Consider the following 25,311-nt stretch of genomic DNA (forward strand, 5'->3'; position numbering starts at 1 on the left):
GGAGGTAGAAAGTAAATTTTGAAATACAGATCCTATTGAAAGTGATTAATCATAGACATCACCATTCTCAGCTTTCAGTATCCATTAGAATATTATTCTGTGGTTTCTGATCTAATATGTGAAATCATCTGTTTAAAGTATGACTTTGGTGCTCAGGTTTATTTTATCATAGATAATATATTTTTGGTCCAATAAAAGTACAGTTTGTGTGTTGAGGTCAACACATCTTAGTAGCCTTGCATATTGCAACTGCACCTTCCCACAACTAGGTGTGAGGAGCAGCCCTTGCTTTAGCTTCTGTTGTTAAAATATTGTTTGCTTGCACTTTCTTCCCATTGCCCAGTCAGTCTGAATCTTCAAGCAGGGTTGTACTTTATCACTTTAATTATCCAACCTAACTGTAGAAGTACTGGCAATAGCATTATAACTAAAATAGTAATAAAATCTTTACAAATAGTTATGTAACAACTTGAAAGAAATGAAATAAAGAAATTAAAAACTGGGCTTCAAAACACTTCAGTATTTTAGGATGAATTGCAGTGGTTAAAATGAACATTCTTGCACAGCTTTTTTATTTCAGTGCCTCCTAGTGGTAACTCCTAAATAGGCTTTAAGGTATTGGCAAAAAATAAGTAGAAAGCTTCTATATAGTATTTCAGTGCACAAAAACAGAGTAAATTAAAGGATTTATATAGATCTCAAAAACAGGGAGGTTGGATCATGCCCAATTTGTTAATACATTATCAAGCATTGGGCATATGATTCTATTTATCCTGGGAAAGTTGTCTCAACAATGAATTCATTTTTAAACTAGGTCTTTCCCCGAAAATAAACCCCACCCCGAAAAAAAAGTCCTACCCTGATTTGTGGGGTGGACCTAATATAAGCCCTACTCCAAAAATAAGCCCTAGTTAGGACCCCGCCCACTCCGTCCCACTTGGCTGCTGCAATGGGGCAGGAGGCCATGCGGCACATCGCGCTGCTGCCGCCACAAGGTGAGGAAGATGAGGGGGTGGAGCTGCCCCACGCGCCCCGTACCTGCTTCCTTCAGCCCCCCCCCCCAAGCCAAGCCATTCCTTGCTCCCTTTCATTCCCCTCCTGAGCCGGACTGACATGCTGCTATACGGAGGATGGGCAGGGTAGGCCTAGTTGCCTTCCACCGTTTCGGAGCCAGGTGGGAGTGGAGGGGCTTTCTTTGCACTTTACCCCACAGATTAACTGCCTGGTGGCAGCCACCACCTTCTTCTCCACCAACTTTCCCCTGCCGCCTCCTTCTGTCAGCCCTCTGTTGTCGCCACTGGAGAGAATGGGGAGGGGAACAGCTCTACACAGCGATGCAGAGCACAGAAGAGCACTTGCTTGCCATCCTGCATCGCCCCATGTCTCCCTTCTCTATTCTGGAAATGGCAGCCCCATTTCCTGCCACTTCTCCTGGTGCTGCTATAGAGCTCCAGCTCCTCCCCGAAAGCAAAAAATTCAACACTAGCCTGCTTTCCAGCTCTGACATGTTTCTCTTCTGCTGAAGGGAAACAGAGTTTGTGAGACTAAAAAAAGTTCAGTCAGACCTTCCAACTTTGCAAGATTTTTTTTTTTTTTGCAAGGAGGACTGGCGGAAGGAGGCGGCAGGGGAGGCTTGCACTGCCCTGTTACGGCGCAAGCCATGGGAGAGTTGGTGGAGGAGGAAGAGGATGCTGCCGGGTAGATAATCTGTGAAGCGCAAAGAAAGCCCCTCTAGCAGCACACAACGGCTGTAGAGCCTTTCGCTGTCACTTCTGCCTGGTTCCGAAACGGCAGAGGGCGACCAGGCCTACTCCGCCCATCCTCCATACGGTAGAATGGCAGTTCGGCTCGGAAGGAGAGTGAAAGGGAGCAAGGAATGGTCTGGCTGGGGGTGGGGCTGAAGGAAGCGGGTGCAGGATGCGTGGGGCAGCTTCAACTGCCTTACCTTATGGTGGCAGTGCTGCGATGTGCCATGCAGCCTCCTGCCGCAAGCGGCCACAGCAGAAGTGGGCCTGCAGCCATGCGGGCTCCTGCTGGATGGGGCTGTTGGTGCTGCCACCACAAGGCGAGGCAGGTGTCATGGAAAATATAAGACACCACCTGAAAGTAAGACCTAATGCCTCTTTTGGAGGCAAAAATAATATAAGACTGGGTCTTGCTTTTGGGGAAACATGGTATGTTAGAATCAGCTAAGTTTATAAATCACTGACTTTTTATGCAAAATATTTTTCTAGAATAAAACAGATTGAAAATGTTTTTACTAAAACAATGCTTCTAATTTGAAAGAGTAGATATGCAGTTTTGATAAAGCTCATTCCCCCTTTAAACACTTCTATCAACATAAATAGATCAGGATGATTATTATGGTTTGGCTAAAATGAAATCTTTGAGAAAATGTATTTATAGATTTTTATAGTAATAGGTAACCTTTCAATAAAGATCAAATTGAGTAACAAATAGGTAACAACTTACCAAGCTTTTCTGATATCAACTTAAATTTCTTTTGGGCAATAGAAATATTATTCAGCAGCATGACCCTATACCAATTTTGAGAATTTAATTTAAAACAACCAAAAAACAATTTCAAAATTTTATTGGTTGTGATTGCAATCAGAAATAGAGGATCCACTATATATTTTAAAGGAAGCTTGGGGTACTTGATCTTAGTAATCCTATACAGGAAATAAATTGGCAGAAGTTACGGAAAGAGGCAGAATTTGGCTTCAATGCAAGAAATGCAATGGAAGATGATTGGATTATTGTACAATGCCCAGAGTCATTTTCCATGAGATAGGTGACATCAAAATTTGATAGATTGGCTGATAAATAAAACAAAACATAACCCTCTCGGTACTTTATTCCTGTTAGGCTGCATATACTGGATATATCAAAAATATTCTTCCAAATTTTGGAGGTGTTAAAAAAGTCATTTTTTTCATTTGTGGTAGTCATGCAATAAAGCTATAAAATGGATGCCTTTAACTATAGTACTTTCTTAAAGCCATGGCACCAATTCAGAGGGTTGAGAGCAGGCATTTCATCACTTGCTCCCTTCTTCATAAATTGTACTGGGAAGCAATTAGGGCATATAAAGTAATAAAAGGATGATGAGAAGAAACTGGTACCATGTTTCCCTGAAAGTAAGACCTGGTCTTTTATTTTTGCCTCCAAAAGAGGCACCAGGTCTTCGTGGAGTGTCTTACCTTAGGACCATCACAGCCAGGTTTCCCACACCCCAACACCTGTTGCGCCGCTGCTTGATTTCTTCTGCGGACGCTTGCTGCCAGACGCTATTTGGCGCATTGCGCCATTGCTGGTCGCAGCAGGACACGTGCTTCAGCCTGAAGTGCTGCGTGAGCAAGCAGAAGCAGCCCAAAGCACTGCACGAGCAAGCAGAAGCGGCCCAAAGTGTGCAAGGAGTGGAAGCAGCCTGAAGCGCTGTGTGAGCAAGCAGAAGCTGCCCAAAGCGTGCGAGGAGCAGAAGTGGCCGAAGCACCATGTGGCATCCTGCCACGAGCAGCAGCAATGGCACAATGCGCCACATGGCGTCCAGCGGCAAGTGGCAGCAAGTGGCTGCAGAAGTAGTCAAGCAGCAGCACAAGTGTCAGGGTGTGGGAGGCCTGGCTGTGGTGCTTCTATTGGTAAGGTAAGCAGATGTGGGGTGCAAAGGGCAGCTTCACCACCCCTAGCCCCGCCCTAGCTTGATTTTGAGGGGATGCGTCTCACCCCAAAACTAGGGCTTAGTTTTGGAGTGGGGCTTATATTAGACCCACCCCCCAAAAATCAAGCTAGGGCTTACTATCGGGCTGGGTCTTACTTTTGGGGAAACACGGTATTATTAATGTAATGAAATTGGCCCATTCTTTTCTGAGGTGCTGTGGCTTTTGCTTTAAAATAAATATTGCCAGCTCTTCTTAGGTTAGTTTCCATTCCTTTTCCAGCAAGTGGGTTATGAAGTACTTAATACAGGGATCTGTTTATTACTGTGAAAGCCACAAAGTGGTCTATTTCTCAGATGGATCAAAAAACAGACCCCACACTTTACTAAGCAGGAGTGTTTATTTTGATGCCATGTATGTTAAATAAATCCAACTATTTTTCTGTAGCTACAGATTTGTGGGGCTTTGTTGACAGGCAGCTTTTATATCATTATAAAAGTATGACATTAATAAAATTGAGTTAAACATGAGAACCTACTATTGTCAAGTGTCTGTTTTGTAGTTCACATCTGTAACTTGATATAAAATTAAGTGTCCTTCATCTCTGCATCACAAATTCTAGGAACAGCTACCCTGTTCCCTTTACCCAATATCCTTAAGACACTGTCATGTCAAAAGACCATTGTCAAACCAAAAAATTTCAGAAGAGGGAAGACTCTTGGAAAGTTATTTTAATGATTTATTGCCAATGTTACAAAGATCAACATGGGATTAAAGAGGCAAGTGCCACACAAAAAGTTGTCAGAACACAGACACATTATAGATAACAAGGTTATTTCGGAAAGAATTAAAAAGCATTCTCAAGAGAGAAGTCACAGTTTTGTGGCACTCCCACTGGTATTGCACCATCAAGGAGGGAGATAGGCTATAAGCTGCTGGTGTTACATGTGTGCAGGAGGTTCCTCCGGCTGTCACAGGAAGCCTGTCTCACACAGCAAAAGGAAAAGAGCTGCCTTCAGATCCTCACTTCACTGGACTGAAGAGCAGCTGTTGCATCTCAAGGAAAAGTCCAAAACAATTCTCCCTCTATATCTATACACAGATGAATGATAATTTCTTTCAAAATCACTATGCTCCATTTTCTCTTGCATGTATGGACTTTCCTTTCAAAATAGACAGTTGAGAATGTTTTATTTGGAATTTTAATTGAAGGAGGCAGAATACTCACATCATTCATCACTGGCATAATGAGGACATTTCATGAAGAAGGGAACAGTAATGTCCCACTGAATGAGCTTAACCAACTTTTTTATAGCTTTGCTTGGAAAGAACTCATTTCTTATCACAAACACAACTGTAATAATTCCACACAGAGGCTTCTTGGAATATGTTAATTAACAGTATATTGGGAACAGAGGGAGAATGTAGGGACCGTTCTATTTTTCGTTCCCTATATGAAGAAACAAACTCATGAGGAAGAAGTAGGCTAGAACATTTCTTAAAGCTGTACTCCAGTTCTACCCACATTGGTTTATGGGGGAATATTTTAAAAAACCTGGCCGTAGTGTAACATCCATCCAAGAAAGAATTGTATGAAAGCCTTTCATACATACACCATTCCAAGTGTATTGAAATGGCAAATCCCAGAATTTCCACACAATGTGGCTTTTCAGTTGTAGTCCTAGCAAATCAGACGAGAACTAAGTTGGGAAAGGTTGTGTTATACCAATGTTCTTCAAACTTGACAATTTTAATATAAGGACTTCAGCTCCCAGAATTCCTCAGACTGGCTATGGAAATTTGGGGTATGAATTACATGTTAGAGTTGCCAAGTTTGAAAAACACTGTATTAGACTGGCATCTTTAAAGCTAATTCTGGTATCATTTGGAAGTCCCCAAATCCTTTTAGCTATGAGGGCTTTCTTTTTAATCTTTTGGGTTGAAATATAAACAGAGAGGAACTCAACACCTTCTGGCCACCTTTCATAAAATTTCCCATGATTCTAGGTTGGCAGTATACTGTAGGACTAAACTATGTGTGGGGTGTCCCCCTTGAAAACTAAATATGAACATCAGTGTCGGGCCTCGGTCTCTCGTTCCTGTTTCGGCACCTGCCCTGCTTGTTGCAGGACGAGTTTTGACAATCAGGCTGTTGTCAAATGTCTATTTCTACAGAGCAACAGCCTATCCTGAACCCTCCGTCTCACCTCACATCTAAGTTTGTAAAAGATCAAAGGGGCTGAAATCCCACAAATAGAAACAGTAAAGGTATGCTGGACAGACATTCACACACACATACCACCTCATTAAGGACACTGGAAATACATCCCAAATACAAAAAGCATATCTTTTATAGACATCAGCATACTGCAGTACCATTATGCTATACCTCTACTTTCAGACTTCCTCATCTCATTCAAGAAAGCCTCACTAAATCCTCAGCTCTCACATTCTTACTTCATTTATTTAAACAAACTCACTAATTCCTAGAAATATAGTGCTTGCTTTCATGCATTAATTTAAAAACTTACTAGCCATGTACATCTTTTCTCTTCAAGATCATGCAACTTCAGTGTGGCACTGCCCTTATGCTTTCAACTCAGCAGATGATACAGTTTAGATTGCCTGACAATTCCATGCAAGTTCTGAGCATGTACATGGCATCCTGGGAAATTCTTCTTAATGCATCTAAATCAATATTGTGCTTTTAAACAAGACCCTGTATATCCTGAGGAATTAAGATGTTGGGGAAAAGACTGGATAGAATTGGAACAACTAAAGGACAATACTACTAGATACCATTATTTAATACTACCCATTAATCTTACCTCTGCTGAACTTTTCTTTATCTCTTCTCCACATAATCCTCAATGTCTAGTCACACAGAGGATAATCATTAAAATGTTGAAGTTTGAACAACAGAAGGGAGAATGGGAGAATTAGCCTAAACATCCATTCTGAGCAAATGTGTTGTGAAAAATATTCAGAAGTGCAATTACATGCAGATAATACTGAAACCTACATCTGTGAAAGCGTAATAAACAAAGATGCTATTCTTCAAGCAGATCTTCGTGGCCAGAAACTATAATTCATAATATAAAGGATAAAACAGATGCTTCCTGGTGATTTTATTTCAGTTTTTCCTAGCATGATATAGACCAAATGAGTTGGAATTGCAGCTCCCAGTAACATTGGAGACATTATGTTAAGAAGACCATTCTAGTCCATTTGAATGTTAATAATAATATAAACTTATAACAAAGCTTCATCTGCAGGGGATTTTATTATTATGTATTACTTTTAGTAGACACAAATGCAATCATGGGCAATACTTAACATTGTATATGAAAAGTACAATGTCAGCAAAATAACACATTTCAGTAGAGGCTGAATTCTAAGAATACCCTTGGACACATACTTTTAATTGCAATTAATGGAAGATCATGTATTACCATTCCTGTATTATATTTTGCTACCCTTTAAAAAACAGATGCAATTTAGTTAACAATTAAGAGAAAAAATAAGAAAAATTATTGGTTAAGTATAATATGAATGTATATCACAACAGTCTGCAAGCAAGATACTGCTACAGTTCAGGCTAACTGGGACAAACCACTGTGGTGCATATGGAAAAAAATAAAGTCAGTTTGAGATTAATACATTTAGAAAAGTTTCTTCAACTACCTGCAAAATTTTACTGACTCCCTTGCATAATAACAAACAAAAGATCCTGATTTTGGTAATATCATCTTTTATAAGACCAAAAAAATCCCTCCACCCATTTTACACATATTTGAACAAAACTTCACAGTGAGTTATTAATTTGTGTTTAGAAATGTTCCTTCCTTAGTGTTATATTCTACTGGATTACTGCAAAATTACTTGAGACACTGCGCATGAGGTGTTTTTGAAAGAAGACTTGAAGCTATAGCAATAATTATATACACAACAGTGGTAACCAAGCCATTGATCTCAAACTCAGCCAAAGATAAATACAAATGTAGAGAAGTGCAATCCAAATGCAGGAGCAAGCCTATAGGCTCTTTCTTTGCATATGATTATACATGTAAGAAATACAACACACACACACACACACACACATACCCACCAAAAAAACTTCAAGCATTCCTGCAGGTGATTTAGAAAACTCTGGAAGAATGACAGCTTCACCATGTTTGGACCATACAGAATTGTGCCCTGAAAAATACTATCTCACTGAATGCCAGTTCTGCCAGAGAAGGGTGCTTAACAACAATGCAACAGCCTCTGCTGAAGATGGAAGGGAAAATTTTGTTAAAGGGATAGGATAATAGCCAATTTCATTTCTAAATAATTTAGAATAGAACCAGGTAAACATCAGTGTGGCCAATATATACTACTTTGACAGTACATTACTTTTGTCCTATTGGGTACAGTCAGGAATTCGTGACTTAAGTGTAAATCTATCCAGCAACACTTTTCCACTTCTTGCTTGCCCTTCTATAACAAAAAAGCACATTTACAAACTAAGATTAGATCTTAGAAAAGACAAGAAAAATTTGCAAACATGTCACACAGCAAACAAAAATTGCCAGCCTGGTTCTTTCATTGCTCCAGTAGTTCCACCACCCACCATATCATTCAACTCCACTTCCTGCAGGCTCAAGAAGTAGTTTATGAGCCAATTATTTGGCCTGACCATGTTTCATGTTTTGTATGTGGTGCTAAATGAGTGAGCACCACCTCCACAGCCTGGAACTTCTGATTCTTTGGTGGGATGGGACAGATTTTATATGTGACCTCATCTCCTTCTACAGGGACATATTCCCCCTCAATGCTGAAAAAGAAAAAGAGGAAGGAGTATTTCAGAGCTCTGAATAAAAATATGGAGAAAGTAATTGATGTAATTAAACTATCAGACAAGGCACAACAAATTTTAAAACAACTGCATTCACTTTAGGAAGCTTCAATGCATCATTATCTAAATAAGCAATTGCTAAAAAAATCTAACATATAGAACTATCAAAGAAAACTGTGTAAAATTTAACATCATAACAGGATGTGAATTACATTCCTCCAAACACGATGCATTTTGTAGCACTCTAATTTAGGAAGAATTCTGCCATCATAGCAGAATTAAAACATTAGGGTTTGGAATATTAGCCCAAATTTATTTTTACTAACATTTTCTATTGCATTTACTATGAAACACCTTTTAGCCAGCCAAAGATGATAAGACAAAATGGTTAATTCAACTATCTTCAATTAGAAAATTACAGTAAGATTTCTTCCTGTTCTATTTTCAATTATGTACACTGATTTCTGAGTATACTAACTGACCTGAGTGTAATTCAATTTCTTTGTTAATAATTCACTGTATCAACAAAAAAATTCTTGATGCTAACATACTCTCAAAAATGAAAGAATAATGTATGAGTTAGCAAACACAGGACAATACTTAATAATTTGACCTTTAGTCTCTTGAACTGACTCTGAATTTATCTCCTTTCAGTAGAATGGGTGTTGTGATTCAGGGTCAGCCTGTGGGTTCGGCAGTTGGGTCAGATGACTCAGAGGAGGAGGGGGGTGTTGAAGAGCTTGGTGAGGGGGTTGAAGATCTTGCTGATGAGAGCCCTCAGCCAGGCCCCTCCCATCTGGTCACCACGGAGACCCAGCTGTGTGAGCCTGACAGCGTGGATGAAGATGACCCACAGCTGGCCCTGTTCAAGGACGCCTGCCGCAGGAGGCAGTCAATCAGGAGTAAACAGAGGAAGGCAATGGGGCACCTTGGAAGGAGGCAGAGAGAAGCCACGCCCTGAACTGTATAAAAGGGGAATGCATGGGAGGGCTGGTTTGCTGAAGGCAACTGCTTGATTAGTTCCTGTTTCATAGCTCCTGTTTCATGGTTGGTGTCTTGTTTTGCTCTGTTTTATCTTAATAAATTTGGCAGGCTTAATGCCAGCCTCTTGCCGTTTGTAAAGGGGTTGTCCCTGCCTTTTCTGCAGGGCTGGTAGCAGGCTGGTACAGAACAATGGGAAATGATGATTTCTTTGTGTTCCTGGGACTTGGGATATGGAGCAGGGCTCTGCTCATAGTATCACCTTATCTTGATGGAATGCACATAGATTTCCCTGTTTCAGAAAAGGACCTAGTTCCCCAACCCACCTAGCTGAAGCTAAGACTACCAGAAAGGCTGTCTTTCTGGTTAAGATGAGGTTAATGGGATTTGATGAGTCTAAAGGGAGCAATTATTCGAGTTCAAAAAACTGATAAAAGAAAATGGTGAATGATCAATGAGAAATCTTGCAGCTCTGCAGAAGCAGCATACGTAAGAGTGACCACATAAAGATGTTCCTCATCAACATCAGCTGCCTATGTACTAGCTGCTCATCAACATCAGCTGCCTATGTATTAGCTGCTAAGTCTTTTTTCGCCAAGTCCTCTTATAAGAACCTCAATCTTCCAGATGCCACAAGACTAATTTGTATTATTGTTTAAGGACATGGTAGGTCTGTAAGCCAAAATGGTTTCCACTATGGCGGCTAGAAAACTAGAATGCAGGAGATATTACCATTCATTTTTCAAGCATAAAGTTGCAGCCTTCTGATTCCAAGTAATCAGTGAGGCTAGAAGAGATTATGTCTGGGCATTTTAGGAAATGGCACAAGGGCTTCTTCCTCATCTCCACTAAGGCAAATTTGAAGAACCAGTCTTCTGGAACATAATGTGGTTCACACTCATGGACTGGCCAATTGATGGGCAGGGGTCCCCATCTTCCTGAGGTATCACAAGAAACCTCTGCTCTTTCCTGAGAGAAAGCATTAATAATTCACCCTGTTAGCTGTTCCCCTTATGTACTTGGCTGATATAGAAAATAAGAATGTCTATATTCACATTATTAATCATGTGGCTTTTTTCTGAAGCGTACTTTCAATTTGATCTATTTACATAAGTTTTGGTCAGAATATTGTTTGTCCACACCACTAGGTGCCACACATTCATTTGCTGTGAAAGTGCCTTCAGAACCAATCATACATTTCCTCAAGTTGATTGATAGAGAATGTTAATGGGACCATTTGCAATGGGATCATGATCCTTGCACTGACTTTTTTTTAATTTGGGAAGTCTATCCCACTAGACGGGCATTGGATCACTTGAATAGCTCTACGACTGGTATTCTTTACTAATGCAGTGATTGAACTTCCTTACAAATTCTCAAAATAAGGGGACAAATTGACTGTTCTGCACACCACAAATATGTACACGTGCTTGTAGACCTTTATCCTGCCATAACTGACTCAACAGAAAGTTTCTGGAGAACAGTAATACCTTATAGAAATTGAAATGGAAAGACTGCAACACAGATGTATATAAGTGATTATATACATATACTCCCATATTACACCCCTCCTGCGTGAGCTACATTGGTTACCGGTTGTCTTCCGGATGAGATTTAAGGTGCTGGTACTTACCTTTAAAGCCCTACATGGCTTAGGCCCAGGATACTTGCAGGACCATCTGCTGCCGGGAACGACTTCCCATCGCCCAGTGCGCTCACACAGAGAGGGCCTCCTCAGGGTGCCGTCGGCTAGACAATGTCGGCTGGCAACCCCCAGGGGGAGGGCCTTCTCTGTGGGAGCGCCAGCCCTATGGAACCAACTCGCCCTTGAGCTTCGGATGGCCCCGGATCTCTGGTCCTTTCGCTGCGGCCTCAAAACACTCCTTTTCCATCAGGCTGGCCTGGACTGACAGGGATTTTAATTATGTTTTTAATTTTTAACTTAATTTTAATTTTAATTTATTCTACTGGGTCTATTAATTTAATTTCTTTTTAACTTTTGTATTATTGTATTTTATTGTTGTTAGCCGCCCTGAGTCCTTCGGGAGATAGGGCGGCATATAAGTCCCAATAATAAATAAATAAATAAATAAATTAGAGTATGTAGAAAAGCAGGAAGAATAGAAAGCAGGTTCATCTTTTTTTCTGTAAGTATCCATATGTGAAATAACATGTACTGTAGTGCATAAGAATACAATAAGGTCAATAATGGAAGTTGGGATGCAGAGAGAAAATAGGGATCCTGACTTACAAACACATAAGCCACTAAAGACATCTATGTTGCATTCCCCATAGAACTCACTCAGAAATATGCACAAATATGTCTTCTTTGCCATTCTCTGGGGTGATGAAACCATGGCCCTGGGAGCGTGAAAACTGCTTACATACACCTTTGTAGATGGGACCAGCAGAGGCACGAGCCGTCCTAGGAAAAAGAGAGGGGGGGAAAAAGAAAAATGAAAATCAATCTGAGCTACTATGGTATTCAGAATAACAAAGTTGAAAGGGACTTTGGGGATCTTCAAGTCCAACCACCAGCTCAAGTAGGAAAGCCTATACCATTTCAGACAAATGGTTGTCCAATCTCTTCTTAAAGCCTCCATTCTTGCTTATGAAGTATTACCTTCATTAACAATATGTAGTCCTGCTTCTTTGTGAGGATGCTTAAAGTGAGTAAAATATAAACAAAGAGTAATTGTGTTATAATAGGAAACACTGAAAAACACATTTGTACCTCTCATAAGACCAGCTAACATGTTACCCTAGATTTTTTTATTTATCTACTTCTGATATTGAGTATATATACAAGAATAGAAACCATGGCGCCTTCCAGGTTTTGTGCAGTTTAAGCTATTACTACCTTTCACCATTGGCCATGATGTCTATGGCTCATGGGAGATGTATCTGGAATTCAACATCTGGAGATTCACATGTCTACATGTTTCTAATCTCAGTCTGTTTATACTATTTCAACAATGCAATATTTTTGTATACATTAGATTCTCCAGGATTCACTATTGTCATTGTCATTTTGTATTTTTCATGAGCTGATGGACATCATTTTGCCAGTGTAGCGCTTCCCCAAAAAGAGCCATTATCCTTTTCCCAGGTGACAGCCTGACATGGCCAGGTAGACCAATACACTTGGAGTTACTGACTTTTAATTAAAAATAATAGCAGTTAAGATAAAAATCAAGCTAAAATAACACAATAATATTAAACCTTGTGGTGGACAATGTTGCTCAACTAAAGAAGTCCCAAAGACTGTCCTTTTTGGCCAAATGCTCCCTCACCAATCCTGTTGCCTTAAAAACATGTCCTCTGTGGGCCCAGAGGCCTAAGGAGCCTCCCTCTTGTGGCAGCCAGGATCCAGTCTCTAGGCCAAGATATACTTGTCCTCTCTTCCTTGGGGTGGCAATCTCTCTCCTTTCAAAGGAGTGCAGCCTCTTTTCCTCATAGCAGGTTTATTCTTTTCTCTCCCTCTCAATCCTTTTTTCCTCAGCTCCTCCATTTTGTCCTTTTCCCCTGCTGGGGACTACATCTCCAAGCCACCCTTCCCAGGGATCTTTCTTGTCCCAGTTCCAATTCCGGCAGGAGAGGCCCCAACCAGTCAGCTAACCAGGAAACGCTGCCAGTAGAGCAGGCTACACCAGGATTATGTGTTGCCAGCTACTACTTTGAATTCTTTTAATGTTTGTATCTTCAATATTAGTAGTCTTCTTTTTCAATTGTCTTTGATTTTTCCAGGCATTAGGATTTATCCAATGATGGATGCTTTCACATTCTGTGTCCAAAATGTAAGCTTCATTCATTATTAATATTAATTCTATTTTTACTCCTACTATTGAATAACGTGTTCCTCTTGCAGACCAAAGTATTCTAACCATTGTTTCAAGCACCACAATTCAAAGGCATCCAATTTTCTTCATTCCTGTTTTGTTTTTGTTTTTAATTATATAAAATAAACAGCTTTTGGTGAGAACCAGAATTATTTTGAATACCGCAAGCCATAAAACAGATAAGAGACCTTATAATTTAAATTAGACACTAGAGGGGACTAACGTCCAGGCAAAAAAGAAAAAATCACTTGCCTTTAGGACTGGGATTTACAAAATGACACAAAAATACTGTAACAACGGAAATATTAATAGAACAGAACAGTATAGAGCTGGAAGGGACCTTGGAGGTCTTCTAGTCCAGCCCCCTGCTCAAGCAGGAGAACCTATATCATCTCAGACAAGTCACTGTCCAGTCTCTTTTTAAAAACCTCCAGTAATGGAGCGCCCACGATTTCTGAAGGCAAGCTGTTCCACTGGTTAATTGTCGTCACTGTTAGGAACTTTCTCCTTAATTCCAGGTTGCTTCTCTCTTTGATCGGTTTCCAACCATTGTTTCTTGTCCTGCCCTCTGGTGCGTTGGAGAATAATTTGACCCCCTCTTCTTTGTGGCAGCCCCTGAGATATTGGAACACTGCTATCATGTCACCCCTATTTCTTATTTTCTTTAGACTAGCCAAACCCAAGTCTTGCAGCTGTTCTTCATATGTTTTAGTCTCCAGGCCTTTGATCATCTTAGTTGCTCTTCTCTGAAAGTCTCATCTTTTTTATAGCATGGTGACCAAAATTGGTTGCTGTATTCCAGGTATGGTCTCACTAGGGTTTTATAAAGCGGTACTAATACTTCGTGTGATCTTGATTCTATCCCTCTGTTTATACAACCCAGGACTGTATATTAGCTTTTTTGGCTGCTGTTGCACATTGCTGGCTCATGGTCAAGTGATCGTCCACTAGGACTCCAAGGTCCCTCTCACAGTTACTGTTTTTGAGCCAGGTCTCACCTAATCAGTACTTATATCATTGATTTTTCATGCCTAATGTAATTTCTCCGCATTAAACTCATTTTGTTGGATAGGGCCCATTGTTCAAGTTTGTCAAGATCTTTTTGAATCCTGAGCTTGTCTTCTGGGGTGTTGGCTATTCCTCCCAGTTTAGTGTCATCTGCATATTTGATGAGTTCCCCTTCTATTTCCTCATCTAAGTCATTGATGAAGATATTGAAGAGTACCGGGCCTAAGACGGAGCCTTGTGGTACTCCACTGCTTATTTCTCTCCATGTGGGTATAAAAGAGATCTTCAAAGAATGGGGGCCTGAAATTAGTAGCCACAATAGTAATGTCTGCTTTTATGGATAGACTATGGATGGACTAATGAAGGACTGACAGAGGTGAAGCAAATTTTGCTGATACAAAAATAATGGAATCAGAAAAACTGAATTTTTAAAATGTGTGGATTATAAAACAGACGAAGCATTCAAACTGAAAACAACAAATGAAAGGGAAAAGTGTGAATTACAAAACAGAGAAGAGACAAATGTTGAGAACATTTTACTGCATTCAGAAAAGAAGCTGGTTAAGGTTTTGAAAATCAAAGGGAAAATATAATAGACAAGTAAAACATTGACCTAGATAAGGACTTTCCTTCTTGTTATATATTAAGATGAATTAAAGCTTAGTTAAGATGACAGCCAGCTGAAGATCAGCTGTGAGGCGCCCAGCAACAACAGGTGGCGTCCTAACTCCCGTCTCATTGGACCGCCCGTTCTGGCGGGACCATTTAAGGATGTGGATTGGTTATTGGTTTGTTGGCAACAGTATTTAAAGGAGCCAGGTTGTGAAGGCTCCTCAGTTCAACCACAATAAAGCTCAGTTGAAACCTCGACGTCTCGTCATCTGTCTCACCGGTCTGCCCACAATACTTAACAGTGGCGACGAGGATGGGATACTGCTGCTGAGCTGAAGCACCAGCTGAGTCACTAGAGCTGAAGCACTAGCACTCGCGGGAAAGGAGGGAAGAGAAAACTCTCCCAATAAATTCCTTCCCGGAAAGCAGCAGCCAGACCCGGACAGAATGACGCAAATCAGACACATCCGTGAGTTCGATGTCCGCCACCCTGGACAATGGGAGTCCCACTTGGGACAAGTCGAGGGATATCTCTTCGTGAATAAAATCACTGAAGACAAGGAGAAGGCAGCGGCGTTGCTGTGCATCAGCGGGCCGGCTGTGTATGATGTAGCTGTCGGGCTGTGTATCCCAGATCCTGTCTCAACACTACCATACGCCGACCTCGTCAGCAAACTGAGCCAACACTTCATGCCAAAGAAGTCTGAAATCCACTGGCGGCTGCGTTTCATCCAGAGAAACCAGCTGCCAGGCGAATCGGCTATGGACTTCGTGGCCGCCGTGCGACAAGCCGCCTGAATGTGTAGGTTCCCGGACCTGGAAGATCGGATCCGGGATCGAATTGTGTTCGGCCTGAGCGACGAACACCTCCAGCAGAAAATAATAGCCAAACCTACCCTGAGCCTGTCCGAAGTGATCAACGAAATAATGGCTCGAGAAGCCATTAACGAAAAGAACTCTTTCAAACCGAACAGCAACCCGAACGGCTCCATGCATCAAGAAAACGCTACTGACAGCGGAGAAGGCGAACAAGCCAGCGAAGCCGAAATCAACGCTATTCTACAAAGGCTGGAGAAGTTCAAGAACCGCCGTGAGCAAAACGTAAACCAAAAGAAACCGACCGGGGCCAGCAGATATGCCTCAGCCACCAACCGCAACACCGGCAGCAATAGCCGAAATTGCGCCAGCTGTGGGGGCAATCACCCCAGGGCGACCTGCCGCTTCCGTGGGGCCAAATGCCATGCCTGTGGCAAGACCAGCCACATTCAATCTGTCTGCCGAGCCCGAAACCGCGACAACATTAACGACGTTGAAGAGCAATCCGCAGGTACCATTTCCCCCCAAAAAAACCCAGGGACCAGGGCACCTCAGATTATAGAGAATTTGGAAGTGGTTTGCCAGTCAGCAATCCACCCCCCACTAGAACCTAAGATCAAAATTACTGTCAGTATAGAGGGAATCCCGTGTTTAATGGAGGTGGATTCAGGCTCACCGGTCTCTTTAATTTCTGCAGAGACCCTTTCCCTCATCTGTTCAAAGAACAGACAGAAAATAGGGATAGTTCCCACAAAAATCAAATTAACAGATTTCCAATGTTCCCCAATTAAATTAAAGGGACAGGCCACGGTTCAAGTCAAATTTAAACAATACCAGGGTCCCTTAAAAATTCTAATAACCGAGGGCAAAAGAACAAATTTGATAGGATTAGACTGGTTCCCAGCCCTGGGCATCTGGCTAGGGGGAATAAATAACGTACAACCCAATAGCCTAGACTCCGTCTGTAACGAGTTTACAGACGTGTTTGGGGGGGGGGGTTTGGGAAAATACACCGGGGCCCCAGTAAAATTAAAACTTAACCCAGAAGTTCTACCCGTTAGAATCAAAGCGAGACGGGTTCCGTTCGCTTTGAAGGAAAAGGTAGAAAAAGAATTAGACAAATTAGTGGGGCAGGGAATTCTAGAACCCATAGAGGGGGGAGAATGGGAAACGCCTATTGTAACCCCCCTAAAAGCAAATGGTAAAATAAGAATTTGCGCGGATTATAAGGCTTCCGTTAACCGGGCCTTGAATCCGCATGCTTACCCAGTCCCCTCGGTAAAGCACGTCCTCGCAGCGATACAGTCTGGTGCCATCTTTGCCAAGCTTGACTTGGCGCAGGCGTATCACCAGCTTCCGGTTTCCCGCGAAACAGCTGAAATTCAAACAATTGTCACACACAAGGGAGCCTTTCGCGTAAATCGTTTGCAATTCGGAATTGCCGCAGCTCCTGGAATTTTCCAGGAAATCATGGAAAAAACGCTGAAAGGCATCCCTGGTGTGTGCCCTTATTTTGACGACGTGCTGATCGCCGGGGAATCGGAGGATCAGCTAGCTGACAGGCTTAGAGCCGTGCTAGGCAGATTTAGGTCTGCCGGGCTTAAACTTCAAAGGGAAAAATGTCACATAGGAGTAAAATCAACAGACTTTCTAGGATTTAGGATTGATGCTCATGGCATCCACCCCACTGACTCTAAAATAAAAGCTATTAAGCTAGCCCCAACCCCTAGGAATAAGGCAGAACTACAGGCTTTCTTGGGGTTAATCAATTTTTATCATTCATTCCTACCCAACAAAGCAACCATTGCAGAGCCTCTGCATAGGTTGCTGGACAAAAATGCCCCGTGGAAATGGTCCACAAAACATGACAACAGCTTCCAGACCTTAAAACACTTGCTCTCAAGAAACTCAGCTGTCACTCATTTTATCGAAGGGAAGCCTGTCTGCCTAGCGTGTGATGCCTCCCCATATGGTGTGGGCGCAGTACTCAGTCACCTAGAAGATACAGGGGAACAAAAGCCAATTGCTTTTTACTCAAGGACACTTACCCCTGCAGAAAGGAACTATGCACAGATAGATAAAGAAGCATTAGCTCTCGTGGCAGGGGTTAAAAAATTCCACGACTATCTGTATGGTAGGAAATTTGTCATTTACACCGACCACAAACCTCTGTTGGGGTTATTCACAACCAACAAAATAACACCTCAAATACTCTCCCCCAGGGTTTTACGTTGGTCTGTCTTCCTGTCAGCTTACTCTTATGACTTAAAATACAAACCAGGGAAAGACATGGGACACGCTGACGCACTAAGCAGGCTACCCCTGTCTATTATTGAGCCAGACCCAGCCCCAGCTTGTAATATCATGACCATTCAGGACCTCCCTGATTCACCCATCCAAGCCAAAGACATAGCCAACAGCACAGCTAGGGACAGAATCTTAAGCAGAGTATCAGCCTGGGTAGCCACAGGTTGGCAGGCACATAACCCCGACAAAGACTTCCAACAATACTTTAACCGTAGAAATGAGATTTCATCACATAAAGGATGCCTGCTTTGGGGTAGCAGGGTCATAGTCCCCGATAAACTAAGGAACAAGGTATTACAAGCACTACATGAAGGGCACCCTGGAATTGTCAGGATGAAGGCCCTGGCCCGTAGTTATGTTTGGTGGCCTGGCCTGGACAAAGACATCGAACTCCAGGTTACAGGGTATCAGTGCCAAAAATCCAGGCCCAATCAACCACACCACCCAGCGTATAAATGGGAACCAACTTCTACACCATGGTCAAGAATCCACATTGACTATGCAGGCCCCTTTCAAGGCCGCCTTTTCCTCATAGTGGTGGACAGTTACTCAAAGTGGCTGGAGGTAATTCCAGTATCCAGCATGACCTCATCCAAAACCATACAGGTGCTGCAGGGTCTTTTTGCCACTCACGGCCTACCTGATGTCATTGTGTCTGACAATGGCCCACAATTTACGTCTGCTGATTTTCAGGCCTTCAACAGATCCAACTCGATTAGACACATCACATCAGCCCCCTTCCACCCGGAGACTAACGGCCTTGCAGAACGCATGGTAAGGTCAACAAAAGACGCCCTAAAACGCATCATCACCGGAGACTGGCATCAAAGGCTGGCACAATACCTTCTGAGCCAACACACCACCCCGTCCACCACCACCAGCAAAAGCCCAGCGGAACTGCGGTGGGGCCGTCGTCTCAAGACAAAGCTGGACAGACTACACCCTGATCGTGTGGCGACGGAACCAGAACATCACCCCACCGTAAAAGAATTGACAGTGGGGGACCTTGTCTGGGCCAGAAATTACACATCAGGGGACTTTTGGGTTCCAGGGGTGGTGATTGCTAAAACCGGTCCTGTATCTTATGTTATTGAGGGGGAAGGGGGGCAACAATTTAGAAGACACTTAGATCAGTTGCGGAAGAGAGCCCCTGAGAACCAGCCAGAGGGTGAGACTTACACTAGAGAAGCAACATCTGACCCAGCAACCCTTCTAACACCTGAAGGGCCCTCTCTCGACTACATGCCAAACACACACACCTGGGACAGTCATGACGCTAGTCAGGCATCCCAAGACCAGGGGGAACAAATGGGGGACCCCAATCCCACCCCAGTGGCTATCAGGGAAGACCTAAGCCAATCTCCTGGAAGGGCAGAACCACCATTGCGACGTTCCAACAGGATCCGCAGGCCCCCAGCATACCTGCAGGGTTTTGTAAGGTCATAGGTCATCTGTTTAAGGATTTTATTGTTGTTATTTGTTCTCATGTTGGGGGGGGAAGGGAATGTTATATATTAAGATGAATTAAAGCTTAGTTAAGATGACAGCCAGCTGAAGATCAGCTGTGAGGTGCCCAGCAACAACAGGTGGCGTCCTAACTCCCGTCTCATTGGACCGCCCGTTCTGGCGGGACCATTTAAGGATGTGGATTGGTTATTGGTTTGTTGGCAACAGTATTTAAAGGAGACAGGTTGTCAAGGCTCCTCAGTTCAACCACAATAAAGCTCAGTTGAAACCTCGACGTCTCGTCATCTGTCTCACCGGTCTGCCCACAATACTTAACACTTCTCACATTTTTTCATCTTATTGCTAATATTAAAATACAAAATGAAGAAAAGAAAAAAAACCCATCAAACTAACATTAACAATACAAAATTAAAAAATGTGCACAAAAAATAACCAATGATGAATAATTCACACTGACATTAAATATAAAATCTTAACCCTGGTTGAATGCTGAAAAATACATAAAAAATATCTGATATATTCTTTTCCCCTTACATAATAGGTGCACAAATAATTATAACTTTCCTATCATCTATATTTAATACTATGTTACAATCCTCAAAAATATGTCCCTGATGTGGAAATTTATCATTCAAATTGACCTACTGTTTGCTAAAAAAAACAAACAGCAGCCAACAGGTAACCCCAAAAGTAAAATTAATCTTCAAAGCCTTCGGTTGACCTGAATAAGGACTTTCCACTGAATTTACAAAAAAGATCTGCTAAAGCAGATCTAGCCTTGCAGATTGGTGGCGGCAGCAATGGGAAGGGAGAAGGTATGGCTCTGTGGGAGCAGCAGGCAAGCATGCACATATGCACAAGCAGCTCCATTTGTCCAAGGGGCAGGCGCTCATACCCGGCAGTTGCATAAATGGAGCACTGTGCACTTGCACTTGCCTGCCACTTGCATGGCCCGGGGGTTGGAGACCCCTGTGCTAAAGCCAAAAAGAAGCCTCTGTAATGGAAAAAGACATCTAAATGAATTAAGATTGAGATTGTTAGAAGTAAAAAAAAGGAATATAAGATTAGTTTGTGTGATCAATATTAAAATAAGACATGTTTTTGTAAAGCTCTGGTAACTCTTTACAGACATTTTGTTAATATCAGCACTGAAAAATGGATGATTTATAGTTTTGCATATAGAAGGAATAGGCTGGGGCAGGGGTAGGCAACCTTGGCTCTTTTATGACTCATGGACTTCAACTCCCAGAATTCCTGAGTCAGCATAGCATAGCTGACTCAGGAATTCTGGGAGTTGAAGTCCATGAGTCATAAAAGAGCCGAGGTTGCCTACCCCTGATTTAGATAGCTCTTTGCTGAGTGTAAATGTGGGTTTGTGAGCTATCATTATTCCTAGGGGTTGCAGTATTCTGGCAGCCATTTCGAACGTTCCTTTGATGTAAGGCAGGACTTGTTTTTGTGTTGTGTTTGGCTGTGTATTTTGTCAGGGTAAGCATATTAGGAAATAAATAAGCATCATATTAGGAAATAAACTCAGATAAGCATCATATTAGGAAATAAAAGAGCCGAGGTTGCCTACCCCTGGGATGGGGAAAAAAGAGATATCTAAGCTTATAGGGGATGAGTTAGCTTTTTTTTTACTTGTGATGAAGACTGGAAGCCATTTCTTTACATATTTCTTTTCTTTCGATTCTACTTCTTCCCTCTTTTTGTTCTAGTTTTCTTTTTCATTCTTTGTACTTTTTTTTCTCTTTGTATTTTGTTTTCTTTATATTTGCTTTTACTATTGTACTGGAAATTAAAATTAAAAAGTTTCCTTAACTGATCTAATTCACTACCTTGGTTCCTACCGATTACAAACTGTTAATGGTACAGGTGGTCCTTGGCTTACAACAGCAATTGGCTTACAACAGATAAATGACAGTTGTGAAATGGAATTTCCTGTGACTGTGTCACTTAGCAATAGCAATCCTGGTAGTCTCAGTTGCTGAAATTAAACATGACTATGCGGACCATTAAGCAAGGACCTCATGTGACAGTAACTTCTGACATCCTGCCAGTTTCCCCACTGATATTGCTTGTGTAAACCTGGTAAGGAATGTCAGAACTTAGTAATCACATGACTGTTTGGATGCTGTGATAACTGAAACTCCAAGCACCCATCATACCGTAAGTCATTCTTATTCAGAGCCATTGTAATTCTGAATGGTTGTTTAATGAATGGTCATAAGTTGAGGACTATTTGTACTTCAATTGCATCAATTTGAAAGGTTTTGGATAGTATGGCTAGTAGTTCATAAACTTTTACACATTTTTGTTAGCAATATTTTCTAGAACCCATTCAACTATGTCACCTCTTTGGCTGTATCACCTTTTTTTTCAATTAGACAGATATTCCATTTACTCATATCATATTTTTCACCAATACATCTTTGTGTTTGTTGTCTTTTATGGAGTCTACCTTTGTGTAATAGATTTTCTTAACTTCCAAGATCTCCTTAAACAAATCTCTTATTTTTCCCTTTTGATTGTTATATCTAAATATGCAATTCAAAAAAAAACTCGTGTCTTCTTGCTCTTCTCTAGAACTTGATGTTTAGTTGGCCAAATACATTTCTGTTGCCTCTTGTTTTCCATTCTTTTCAACTACTTTCAATATATTACAGACAGTTGTTTCACCTTCTTTTGTTCTTTCTGCATATCAGGATATTTCTATTTTATTCTAGCTTTACAAATGTTATAGCACATGTTACAAACATCAGTTCAGAATTTTCATTCATCATATCTACTACACAAAATATTTTATTCATCATCATTGTATAATCCGAGAGCTGCTGAAATTGTATGATGAATGTTTTTTTTCTTTAATTTAAACTGTAATTTATAAAGGATTCATGAACTGAGCTGCAGTCACACCAGGTCTTGTTTTTGCTGGCTGAAATTACAGCATATATTTTCAGTCTGATTCAGTTATATGTAAAGCCATATTTTAGATTACAAATTAATCTAAAATCTTTTAGGTGACTAAAAGAAGGAAACTGTTATAAATGTTAAATTGCTTCAGCAGCTCTTTTAGTTTGTCTCCTGCTTCCTTTCCATACTAAAGCCAACTTTTCCATTATTCCAGATGTTATTTCAGTTTTAGCCCTGCAATCACCTATAAAAAGAATGACATTTTGGAGGATGTTACATCAATAAAGCACTGTACATTATCATAGAACTATTCAACTTCTACTTCCTCTACACCTGTGGTATTGGATCACCACAATATTGACTTTTATATGAATAATAATGGCTACCCCACTTCTGTGATTTCTCATCCACATTCATTCTAATACTCCTCTGATGGAAAGTGATCTATTCCAGTACATTTCAGTTTGTTGATTCCCACAAGGTTAATATTCTTTGTTGACAACATCAAGTGTATCTTGATTTATGGTTCTGATGGTCCACATACTAATGATGTATGTAACAATAGTATCAAACTTGCATTGTATCTCTGGACATCTAAGTGACTGGATGTTCTTTCAGCCTTAATCTACAGCAGCTGCACCAGTATTATTACTACTTGCCCTCTATTCTTCCCCAATAGCTTACTGTATATGATACCTTCTAAACTGAGACATTCAGCTTCCAGTATCATGTTGATATTGTCTTGATTGGGAATATCCATTTGGTTTTCTTGAAAGAATATTGAAGTGGGTTGCCATTTCCTTCTCTAATGGAATGTAGTAGTCTGATTTCTCATGTATAACCTGCTCCCGTATGTGAACTTCCAGGATTAAATACACTGAAATGGCAATTGTATAAAACAAAATCATGGATTAAACAGGACTATGACCTGGCTCTTATGATAACTTTTGTGAAATATGGGTGAAATTTGGTATTGTCACTGTGTGGGGAACTGAATAATTAAAGTTATCAAAAAAAGCAGTGTCCAACTCTTTCTCTAGGATCATAATGTGTAGAGAATCAGGGAGAAATGGATCAGAACTACATTCACCAGGGAACAAGGACAGAGATGCTTGCAGACCTGACTGCAATTCCTCACTTTTTCCGGCCTCAGCTAATAGGCTCCATGTCATCAAATTCTAAGGTAAAAATCCATACTTCTGGTCAATTTTGAATACTTACGCAGAATAAGTCCTCGTTCTTTTTGTGGGAAGAGGGCTGGGTAAGTCCCGAAGAAGATGACTTCCCCTCTCACAAATCCGGCTTCCCTCTCTGTTGAATGGGAAAATAGGCCACACAGGTGACTTTGGAGAGTGGAGAGGTGGTACTGTAGATTGAGAGGTCTGGTCAGATGACATGGTGTGTGTGTGGGGGGGTCTGTTTCCTGGAATGAGAGAATTGGTGTCAGTGGAAAATTAAATGAACAGCAGTGCTCAGCTTTTAACTTTGATTTGCAGTGCAAGACACAGGCAAAGGAATAAGTTGCCTAAGGATTTTTTTTAAAGAGCATGGTAATTTTTATAAGAAGCTACAACATTAATGTAATTCCTGAAATAATTCATAGTGTATACACACACACATTTATTATCATTCATCATTACTATATTAATAGTACAAAGGAAGAATCACTCTAAAACAGTAAGGGATGAGCCAGGCTGTGAGAACACTAGAGAGCTATACAATGTGTGTTTACAATGTATCCCATTTAATGTTGGTTACAAACTCTGGGAATTCCAGACCCAAAACACCTGAAAGACAACAGGCTGGGGAAGACTGTTCCAATAGACCCTAAAGTTCCCTTCTCCATCTTTCCCCCTCTCTCTGTTGTCAGGGAATAATCATACTGTAATAATAATAATAGGCACCTTGGGTGCAATTCTAAAACATCTACTGTACCACTTGAACACCATTGGCATTGCTAAAACCACTATTAGTCAGCTACAAAAGGCAGCTTTACTTTGAAACACATCTTTTAATGCTATCAAAAAACATCTGCCTATCCCAGGTCTTGGGAAAGACTCAGATGGTGGACAAAAATGCCAAATCTAGTCTAAACATCTGGCTGACTGTACTACCAGCCATAATTTATTAAACTTGTATGCAGCTTGACTCTCAATTACTTAGCACACCTTCACCCTAATCTGGTTGCTCTTATATCCTAAACCATCTCCTTCCCAATTAGGCATATCTTTACTTTGCATTCTAAGATATAGCCACAGTAATTAAAAGCAATGAGTTCTTTTAAATTATTTTTACTTTCATATCTAGCAACTATCTTCATCCTCACCATTCACAGTCTGATGTCTGGAAATTAGACAAGGCATCATGCAAAGCCATGATTTAGTTGGTTTGTTTGGGCTGGTTGTTGTATGAACTCAGCCATATTTGATATGATTTTATTTTATAGGTAGATAAACACTTGTCCTTTGTCCTATTAAGAGTGTATTTTCCCTGCTGAGTTTCAGTGGTTAAACCAAGGCTTCCAAGATAAAGTGAGGACACAGACCCTACCGTTTCAACTTGTTCTTTTGCCAGACAAAGGAGAGTGAGTCGTGACAGAAAAGCTAGGCTCATGCTCCTCTTTTATGAAGCTATGCCATTCTACTTTTCAGAAATTCTTTACATAAAGTCTGAAGTGCAAAACTGGGAAAATCTCAGACAAACCAGAGTGTAAAGTAAGCCTCTCTCCAAGGCTACCATGGAAAACAAGCCAAATTAACCCTTGGCAGAGTAGGGGAAATGAGTCACAGAATTACTATAACACTAAGCCATAAACTATATTACTCGAATAATAATTAATGGATTCACACAATACACTAAAGCAGTGTTTCTC

General features: G+C 41.1%; 1 protein-coding gene across 1 annotated transcript; it reads right to left on the reverse strand.

The window, feature by feature from the left end:
- Positions 1 to 4,382: 4,382 nt before the first annotated feature.
- Positions 4,383 to 23,847, reverse strand: CSDC2 (cold shock domain containing C2). Its single transcript, XM_081331577.1, has 3 exons — positions 23,661 to 23,847; positions 11,780 to 11,902; positions 4,383 to 8,475 (listed from the first exon to the last, which is right to left on the reverse strand). The coding sequence occupies exons 1-3, from the start codon at positions 23,834 to 23,836 to the stop codon at positions 8,313 to 8,315; spliced, it is 462 nt and encodes a 153-aa protein (XP_081187703.1). The 5' UTR covers positions 23,837 to 23,847; the 3' UTR covers positions 4,383 to 8,312.
- Between the last annotated feature and the right edge of the window lie 1,464 nt (positions 23,848 to 25,311).

This window comes from Vipera berus, assembly GCF_964194415.1.
Source record: "Vipera berus genome assembly, chromosome: 6".
Classification (NCBI taxonomy): Eukaryota; Metazoa; Chordata; class Lepidosauria; order Squamata; family Viperidae; genus Vipera; species Vipera berus.